A 10,561-nucleotide genomic window follows, 5' to 3' on the forward strand; every position below is an offset into this window, starting at 1 on the left:
CTTGCCGATGTTTTTTTCTTTTTTCTTTTTTTCTTTTTTTCTTTTTTATATTTAGTCAAGTTTTGACTAAATATTTTAACATCGAGGGGGAATCGAAACGAGGGTATGGTGTATGTGCGTGTGTCTGTGCGTGTGTCTGTGTGTGTGTCTGTGTGTGTGTCTGTGTGTGTGTGTAGAGCGATTCAGACTAAACTACTGGACCGATCTTTATGAAATTTGACATGAGAGTTCCTGGGTATGAAATCCCCGAACGTTTTTTTCATTTTTTTGATAAATGTCTTTGATGACGTCATATCCGGCTTTTCGTGAAAGTTGAGGCGGCACTGTCACGCCCTCATTTTTCAACCAAATTGGTTGAAATTTTGGTCAAGTAATCTTCGACGAAGCCCGGACTTCGGTATAGCATTTCAGCTTGGTGGCTTAAAAATTAATTAATGACTTTGGTCATTAAAAATCTGAAAATTGTAAAAATAAAATACAAATTTATAAAACGATCCAAATTTACGTTAATCTTATTCTCCATCATTTGCTGATTTCAAAAACATATAAATATGTTATATTCGGATTAAAAACAAGCTCTGAAAATTAAATATATAAAAATTATTATCAAAATTAAATTGTCCAAATCAATTTAAAAACACTTTCATCTATTTCCTTGTCGGTTCCTGATTCCAAAAACATATAGATATGATATGTTTGGATTAAAAACACGCTCAGAAAGTTAAAACAAAGAGAGGTACAGAAAAGCGTGCTATCCTTCTTAGCGCAACTACTACCCCGCTCTTCTTGTCAATTTCACTGCCTTTGCCATGAGCGGTGGCCTGACGATGCTACGAGTAAAATGGCATTGCGTTTCATTCTGTGAGTTCGACAGCTACTTGACTAAATATTGTATTTTCGCCTTACGCGACTTGTTTTTCTTTACAATGGAAATATTCCTTATATTCCTTGCCGATGTTAATTATGCAAACATCATGCAGAAACATTTACATGCAAGCAAGCATCGAACACTGAGTAACATTAGGCGCTTCATGCTGATAGAGAAAAACAAGCTTCTTGTTATATTCACTCGCAGAACATTTTTCTTGTGTGTGTTTCGGAGAGTAAATCAGGTAATACAGATCTATCTATTCTTAAGCTTGGAGCTCCCTGGAAAAAAGCAAACAAGGGTAAATGTTTACTATGGGTGGCTGTTTGCACACTACCTGCTATATATATGCCCTCTAACGTGCTCTTTCTGTGCTTGATTGTGGGAGTCAATTTCCTTCCTCAGAGGACGCGCGAACTAAAACCCCGGTCCCAAAACAGACATGCACAAAAACACTGAGGCACACATACTGCGATAACGAACCACGCACACAGTATGCCCAGAGAGCGCCCCTGCACACAACCAAACTGTAAGCACAAAGTGACATGACAACATGTGTTATACGTGCTGTTCAAGCGGTGGTAATGAGAAGTTATGGTACTAACCTTCACTTCCTAGTGGCAGCTCATCGTCAGTCTCTGTCACCTTAGCACTGTAAACACAGAAATATCATAGTTTAAAACAAACAAATACACAACAAGGGTGAACAAACGTTCGCGCGCACGCACCCATTTTACGAACAGTGTACGACCATCGCAGCGCATACAGACCTTTACCAACGTACACACATATATATGTTCTGCGCGAACTTAGAACCCGGTTTCATTCTAGAATGGACCGGGTCCAGGTTGGAATTCTAACCCTGCGCAAGTACAGGGGTGCCATTCTAGAATGAAACCCTTGTTGCTGGTCCATTCTAGAATCGGCCGTGCGCAAGGTTGGAATTTGGGTCCAAGTTGGAATAGTCATTTCAGTTAGACTATCACACAGCCAAAGCCACAAATGTGGATTTTCTGTTTGTTTTTGTTTTTTGTGTGTTTGGTTGGGTTTTTTTTCTCGGGTTTTTTACACTTTACTCAAAGACATCGTGAATTGGGATTGTGATGTTCTGAAAGTGATTACGATTTTGAGAGACACTCAGCACTGATCGCTACGAACGGAAATTTCCGGACTGACAGTGTTTTGCTGATCTCGCTTGTAACTTTTAATCTTATTCATATACATGAAGTTGGTCTTCTGAATTGTGAAGATATAATGTCAACTTTTTTTTTAAACCTGTGACAACAGCTCTATAACTCACTCTGTCCTTCTGTTGGTCTGTCTGTCGGTTAGTCGGTCTGACCGTCTGTCTGTCTGTCTGTCAAAAAAATTGTCAAAAAACCAGACATTTCCGAGAGGGAGACAGCGTTGACATTGCAAGCGGCCGCAACCGGCTCTCATCACAAAAACAACTGCCCTGCAAACAATACCGCCCTTGCTATGGTCTGCCTTTGTTTATTGCGTACTCAGGAGTGTCAACTTTCTTGACATGACATGACATCGCAAGATCGCCAAAGGATTTTTTTCAGGGGTAGACAAATCAGCCCCATTTTATCAAAGGGAAGGTGCAGGTGGAGATAATTCAAGGGAAGACAACTCTGTCTTACCTACAAACATTACGGCCCCCTTTATTCAAGGGTTTCATTCTAGAATGGCACCCCTGTACTTGCGCAGGGTTAGAATTCCAACCTGGACCCGGTCCATTCTAGAATGAAACCGGATTCTAAGTTCGCGCAGAACACATATATGCGAATACGCATAATAGCTGAAAACCCAGCCAGACAGACTGTTAAAGTTATAACATCAATACTTAAAGAGGCAAAAACAATCCTTGCCATCTTGAGATCAAAGAAACAACGCGCAAGTGAGCAAAGTTCATTTTCTGTTCATTACCCATTATTATTTGTGTGTCTGTCTACTTCAAACTCAAAGATCACCGTGTCGACGTGCAAGAGAATATCTCCTTTTGTGTATGATCAAACGTTCTTAATCGCCCATCTTTAATGTGTTTGTGTTTGTGTGTGTGTGTTTGTGTGTGTGTATGTGTATGTGTATGTGTGTGTGTGTGTGTGTGTGTGTGTGTGTGTGTGTGTGTGTTATAGATAACCAGACATTTTGGCAAGATAAACGGCGATAGCGCAGTAGTAAACATATGTAAATCATGTCACTGACAACAATCAAATACATTCTACTTCTACGTCGAATAATAATAGACGCAATTCGTAGCCCCCTCCCAACAGTACGACTGACATCGTCGATATTCATTGCACTAAATTACGAACTCACACCCATCAGCAATATCACTACGGGTGTCAATACACACACGATCGAGTCAAATACCAACACACACACCCACTCACAATCGCAGTGCCAGTGGCGGATTGTCAATACACATAGTGACATACGATGGAATCAAACACCAACACAACCACTAAGTGACAATTATCCGTTGAAAAATACGTATCTAAATCAAACACGCACGCACTTGCAACACCTACTCGAAAAACATGGCGAAATGGCTTCAAATCATGAACACGAAGAACAACCCTGAACAAAATCACACACATCCCAGGAGTTCTACGATTATCAGTCTCGAAAGAAAATCAACCGAAAATGAAATGCGGATACGCGAAACGAAAGACGTTGTAACTTGTATATGAACGGGCTAGGGAATTATTGGGGACCATCATACTAGCTCACAAAAGAAATGCGAATTTCTAATCAATTTTTATTTATTAATTGGTCTGTAATTTGATCCAGATTCGAGAAACGAGCCAAAATGTCCAGAATTTCCCGACATCTTTCACAACTGTTTCTTCAAATACATGTCATTTCATTCAAAATCATGTAAGCAACTTTCCACATTAAGCACTTAAACCGAGAGAAAAAAGTTTGCATAATCATAAAAGTGTTATCATTGCATTTCTTCTTCGTTACAGCATAGCACACATTTTAACGCTGTAGACGGCGAAGAGCAATAAAACGAACACAGATCTGTATCTATCAAGTGTTGGTTGCCTCTTCACTGCACGAGACAGCACATCTCTAAAATTACTTGCCTGAGGTAACAGTCTAAAAATGGAAACGAATGTTCCAAATGCACACTGTATGAATAAATTAGATTATCTATGAATAGCTAAGTTGTACCTATAAATAGCTAAGTTGTACTCCAAGTTGTACGCCGCTTCATTAACACAAACAAAAGAAGTCCACGAACCCCCCTCCCCCAAAAAACAAAACAACAATAACAAACAAACAAACAAACAAACAAACAAACAAACACACACACACACACACACACACACACACACACACACACACACACACACACACACACACACACACACACGTTTTGCTTATTTGCAGTACTAAGCAAAAATAGGCTTGTCGGTGAATAAAAGCCAAGATCCCGCCAAAAACTTGGCTACACTACAGAATAGTAAAATCGCACAGACCATACCACTTAAGAGTGTCAGTGTCTTCAAAGTCATGATGATGAATATCAAATTCGGAATTTAGAGTAGGCCTTGCGGATTAATGTCTACGAAATTCAATGACAGAAAAAAAAGAAAAACAAGTCGCGTAAGGCGAAAATACAATATTTAGTCAAGTAGCTGTCGAACTCACAGAATGAAACTGAACGCAATGCCATTTTTCAGCAAGACCGTATACTCGTAGCATCGTCAGTCCACCGCTCATGGCAAAGACAGTGAAATTGACAAGAAGAGCGGGGTAGTAGTTGCGCTAAGAAGGATAGCACGCTTTTCTGTACCTCTCTTTGTTTTAACTTTCTGAGCGTGTTTTTAATCCAAACATATCTGTATCATATCTATATGTTTTTGGAATCAGGAACCGACAAGGAATAAGATGAAAGTGTTTTTAAATTGATTTGGACAATTTACTTTTGATAATAATTTTTATATATTTAATTTTCAGAGCTTGTTTTTAATCCGAATATAACATATTTATATGTTTTTGGAATCAGCAAATGATGGAGAATAAGATAAACGTAAATTTGGATCGTTTTATAAATTTTTTTTTTTTTTTACAATTTTCAGATTTTTAATGACCAAAGTCATAAATTAATTTTTAAGCCACCAAGCTGAAATGCAATACCGAAGTCCGGGCTTCGTCGAAGATTACTTGACCAAAATTTCAACCAATTTGGTTGAAAAATGAGGGCGTGACAGTGCCGCCTCAACTTTCACGAAAAGTCGGATATGACGTCATCAAAGACATTTATCAAAAAACTGAAAAAAACGTATGGGGATTTCATACCCAGGAACTCTCATGTCAAATTTCATAAAGATCGGTCCAGTAGTTTAGTCTGAATCGCTCTACACACACACACACACACACAGACACACGCACATACACCACGACCCTCGTCTCGATTCCCCCTCTACGTTAAAACATTTAGTCAAAACTTGACTAAATCTAAAAACAACAAAACTACACGAAACGATGCGACCAAGTAGACTTACACCCAAGCAAGTCTACATTAACTACAGGACAAAGATCGCGAAAAACTTGATACAAACAATGGGAGCACAAGCCGAATGTTTTCGAAGCATCTTTTCTTATTTGTTTGTTTGTTTGTTTGTTTGTTTGCTTAACGCCCAGCCGACCACGAAGGGCCATATCAGGGCGGTGCTGCTTTGACATATAACGTGCGCCACACACAAGACAGAAGTCGCAGCACAGGCTTCATGTCTCACCCAGTCACATTATTCTGACACCGGACCAACCAGTCGTAGCACTAACCCCATAATGCCAGACGCCAGGCGGAGCAGCCACTAGATTGCCAATTTTAAAGTCTTAGGTATGACCCGGCCGGGGTTCGAACCCACGACCTCCCGTTCACGGGGCGGACGCCTTACCACTAGGCCAACCGTGCCGGTATCTTTTCTTATTAAAACAATTTGCAAGGCAACTAATAAACTAAAGATGTAGAAAAAAAATAATTACAAGACAAGAAAGACTAACCCTTGGTTGTGGTCCTGTTGATTTTCTGAGTCAACCTCAGACTGTTCAGATGCGCTGCGTAATCCTTTTAGAACACCTGGAACCAGAAACAATGGACATGCTCATTACAAGCCAACAACAGGTATGCGTTTAAAATCAAGCTCACGTAGACACACACCCCCTCACCCCACCTTTCGCACTGTTTCATACTTTCACGTCACAAGGGAACATGAAAAGCATCAGCAATAATCAGAAAAGTCGAAGCCTAAGGTGTCATGTCTGAATGACTATAGGCCTGTAGCTCTCACTTCTCACATTATGAAAGTTTTTGAAAGACTGGTGTTGACTGTTTTGAAGGTCCAAGTTGCTGCTTTTCAAGATTCTTTGCAGTTTGCATACAGGGCCAAAGTAGGGGTTGATGATGGACTATTGTTTATGTTACATTCTGTGTACACACATCTGGAGAAGAGCTCTGCTTGTGTTAGAGTTATGTTTTTTGATTTTTCTTCTGCCTTTCAGACTATTCAGCCTCATCTTCTGGCTCAGAAGTTACAAAACATGTCGTTGCATCATAGTACAGTGAAATGGATTCTGGATTATTAGTAGATAGACCACAGTTTGTACGATGGAATGGTACTTTTACATCTGACATGATTAACACTTTCACCGGAGCACCACAAGGAACAGTTTTGTCACCTTTTTTGTTCACCCTGTATACATCTGATTTTAAAGTACAAGGAGAGTCATGTCATCTTCAGAAATTTTCTGACGACTCTGCCGTGGTTGGTAGTATTCTTGATGGTGATGAGAGCTTGTATAGAGAACGTATTGATGATTTTGTGTCTTGGTGTGATTCCAACTTTTTAGTATTAAACGCAAGCAAGACGAAGGAAATGATTTTTGATTTTCGCAAAAAGAAAAACACTGTCCATCCTGTAGTCATCAAAGGTGATGCGATTGAGATAGTCAGCGAGTACAAGTATTTAGGTGTAGTTCTAGATAACAAGCTAAGCTGGTTTAATCATGTTGATGCTGTTTTTAAGAAGACGCAGTCAAGATTGTTTTTCCTGCGCAAGCTGAGATCATTCCATGTGTGTAACAAGATGCTGTACATGTTTTATCAGAGTATGGTGTGCAGTGTGATGGTGTTTGCATCAGTGTGTTGGGGAGGGAATGCCACTGCAAGGGACACTGGCAGGCTGAACAGGCTGATAAAGAAAGCAAGTTCTACTGTAGGCCAGAGCCTTGACACCCTTGAAGTCCTTGTCGAAAGAAGGCTTGCCAGTAAGTCCAGAGCTATTCTGTTCGACCCAGGGCATCCCCTCCACGACGCACTGATGGATCTCCGCATCACACGGAACGCTCGGTTTCTCATGCCTGGGTGTCGAACGGAGCGTTTTCGGCGTTCTTTTCTTCCTGCAGCTGTGATATATTTTAACAGCAACCGAGCCATCGTCCTGGCCACAGACTATCAGTGATGCCTTTTAAATGTACCTCTTAGTGATGTGGCTCGGAAGAGCAAACTCCGGAGCACATTCTCCAGAACTGCCCCCATCTAGAGACAATACGCCAGAAGTTCTGGCAAGAAGAGACCAGTGTTGGAGCCAAACTCTGGGGTCCTGCCGACGAACTGCGCAAGACTGCGGACTTCCTGGCAGCCACTGGTCTGAGGATCTAGCACGGCCACCAACATCGAACGCAGAAGAAGAAGAAGAAGAAATGATAGATTTAATATGATTTGATGACTGTTTGACCTTTGATCATAACTAGTGCTGTGAAAATGAGCTCTAGCTTTGTTGTGATGGTGTTGACACTATATTTTGCCCAATTGAGTCTAACTACCTGATGGCTAATCTACTGTGATACCTGTGATAACTGATGATGATTACTGTTATTGGTTTTTATGTGTTTGGTTGGTCTCTTCCTTGGTAGTGCAATAGCGTTAATTATGGATTGTTGTTATCATCATTTACATAAAAACTTATCTGTTAATCCAAACAATGATATAATTACTGTGATGTTCTTAACTACACTTTAACATGGAATGTATGTATGTATGTATGTATGTATGTATGTATGTATGTATGTATGTATGTATGTAGGTATGTATGTAGGTATGTATGTAGGCATGTATGCATGTGTATTGGTGTGTCGGTGTGTCAGGTGTGCAAGAAAAAAGGGTATTTTTATATCATGGGTTTTATGAATTTTCTTCTTTTATTCTTTTATAGTTATTAATTAATGACCTATATGTGCTGATGACTAAATTAATTTCCTTTGTTGGATCAATAAAATGTTATGAGTTATGAGTTATGAGTTATGAGATCTTTATGAGTTATGAAATAACGGTCTGCTATAAACCAGACCCGACTCTTCAGTCTCTCTGTAGTTTATGCGCTTGTCGTGGGGAAAAAAATGACATGCATTTCCTTCGGAGGACAGAGAGGGACATAAACAACTTGAGCCACTTATCCCCCGGCCACTCACTACCCACTTGTCCACTAATGGCGCCGCCACTGCTCCTCACTGTAAACACCAATGTGCTGGGCGCATCGACCCCCAAACCGTCGAACGCCGCATTCAGTTAAAGGACTACTATTGGTCCTACCGTTGTAGGGGAGTTTCTGGTGAATTTAACGAATCTGAAGAACTCACTGTTCCTTAATCTAGACGCCGGTGTCACGAACTGAAAGCTCTGCCTGACCAATTCCTCTCAATGCGGTCTATGCGCATGCGCTGAACATGGGGAGATTAATCAGATCGTGAACAACCTAACCCTAACCCTTACCTTTACCCTTACCCTAATCCTAACCCTAACCCATGGTTCGTTTAGTCAAAGGGTCGCATTTTTGAAGTCCAAGATTGGCGCATGCGCATCGACCCCCCAAACCGTCGAACGCCGCATTCAGTTATTAAAGGACTACTATTGGTCCTACCGTTGTAGGGGAGTTTCTGGTGAATTTAACGAATCTGAAGAATCTGAAGAACTCACTGTTCCTTAATCTAGACGCCGGTGTCACGAACCGAAAACTCGGCCTGAACAATCCTCATGGGGAGATTAATCAGGTCGTGAACAACCTAACCCTAACCCTTACCCTAACCCTTACCCTAATCCTAACCCTAACCCATGGTTCGTTCGGTCAAAGGGTCGCATTTTTTAAGTCAAAGATTGGCGCATGCGCATTGACCGCAATGAGAAGGATTGTTCAGCAGAGGTTTCAGTTCGTGACACCGGCACACGAAACGGTATGCTTGAAAACGCCCCACAAGTATTATCATTAATCAAATCAAAGCGTGTGAAAGAGCTTCACGGGCACAGCTTCTCTCCGGTGCTGGAAAAAAATTGTCCAGAAGAGCCACCTGGCGACAAGATGGGTAGCGCCATCTATGACGCTGCGAACTACTAAGAGCATCACGTACACAAACAAGGGAAGTAACTCACTGGGAATAACCCAAACATACCTTTACAGAGAGTGCTCTTTCTTTGCCTTTTTCAAGACAGTTAATTAAAGTTACTGGACCTGTCCAGTCCAGGTGCAGGGAGCCCCTATAGGGCTTCCAGTCATGCCTCAGGCAGCTTTCCGTAAAAATACCAGGTTTCTTTGACTTTCATGCAAGGAGTCACAAACTGCAAACGTTTCACGAATTAATTTTGGACTGCCTCCCTCAACCAGGTTCACATTGGGTCCCGCACGTAAGCTAATTACGTCAAAATCCTACAGTCATGGAAGTCTATTAGTCTCGGCGAGAGAAGAATCATTTCTGTTTTGGGTACTTTACGTCTAGAAGACATTGTGTGTGATTACGTAAGAAAATTGTAAAAGATGGTTTGTGGGTCCATTTTGGCATAGCGCACACAGCCTTGAGCGCCAGAACGTGTTCACGGCAAATTTTAATTACATTTTGGCGAGAGAGGCAAACTGGCAAACCGCATACAGTTTTGTTTGCAGCTTGGCTGGCAACACAAAAAGTATGTGAAGGCATCTGTGAGAAAGTTGTGTACAGTTTTTGACGTTTTTGGCTGTTTATATCGTAATCTGCGACAAAAAGACAAATCGTTGCTTTAGCATTGCTGTGGCCCCTGTGATCACTGCACTGTCCCTTTAAGCTTTAAAAAAAACTTGCTAGTGCAAAGTGAAGGTAGTTTTTCTGCGCTGTTGCAGAATCATAATCCAGACCTCTCGTTTTTACATTTAGTCAAGTTTTGACTAAATGTTTTAACATAGAGGGGGAATCGAGACGAGGGTCGTGGTGTGTGTGTGTGTGTGTGTGTGTGTGTGTGTGTGTGTGTGTGTGTGTGTGTGTGTGTATGTGTGTGTGTGTGTGTGTGTGTGTGTGTGTGTGCGTGTGTGTGTAGAGCGATTCAAACTAAACTACTGGACCGATCTTTATAAAATTTGACATGAGAGTTCCTGGGAATGATATCCCTGGACGTTTTTTTCGTTTTTTCGATAAATGTCTTTGATGACGTCATATCCGGCTTTTTGTAAAAGTTGAGGCGGCACTGTCACACCCTCATTTTTCAATCAAATTGATTGAAATTTTGGCCAAGCAATCTTCGACAAAGGCCGGACTTCGGTATTGCATTTCAGTTTGGTGGCTTAGAAATTATTTAATGACTTTGGTCATTAAAAATCTGAAAATTGTAAAAAAAATAATTTGTTTCTAAAACGATCCAAATTTACGTTC

General features: G+C 40.9%; 1 protein-coding gene across 1 annotated transcript in view; it reads right to left on the minus strand.

The window, feature by feature from the left end:
• The window catches only part of LOC138958454 (serine-rich adhesin for platelets-like), a 156,640-nt gene that overhangs the window by 64,989 nt on the left and 81,090 nt on the right, over positions 1 to 10,561 (minus strand). Inside the window, exons 4-5 of the mRNA XM_070329619.1 lie at positions 5,894 to 5,969; positions 1,474 to 1,520 (exon numbers count right to left, since the gene is read on the minus strand). Of these exons, the coding sequence (XP_070185720.1) occupies positions 1,474 to 1,520; positions 5,894 to 5,969 (123 nt within the window). The remainder of the gene's footprint in view (positions 1 to 1,473; positions 1,521 to 5,893; positions 5,970 to 10,561) is intronic.

Source organism: Littorina saxatilis, linkage group LG2, assembly GCF_037325665.1.
Source record: "Littorina saxatilis isolate snail1 linkage group LG2, US_GU_Lsax_2.0, whole genome shotgun sequence".
In the NCBI taxonomy this organism is placed as follows: Eukaryota; Metazoa; Mollusca; class Gastropoda; order Littorinimorpha; family Littorinidae; genus Littorina; species Littorina saxatilis.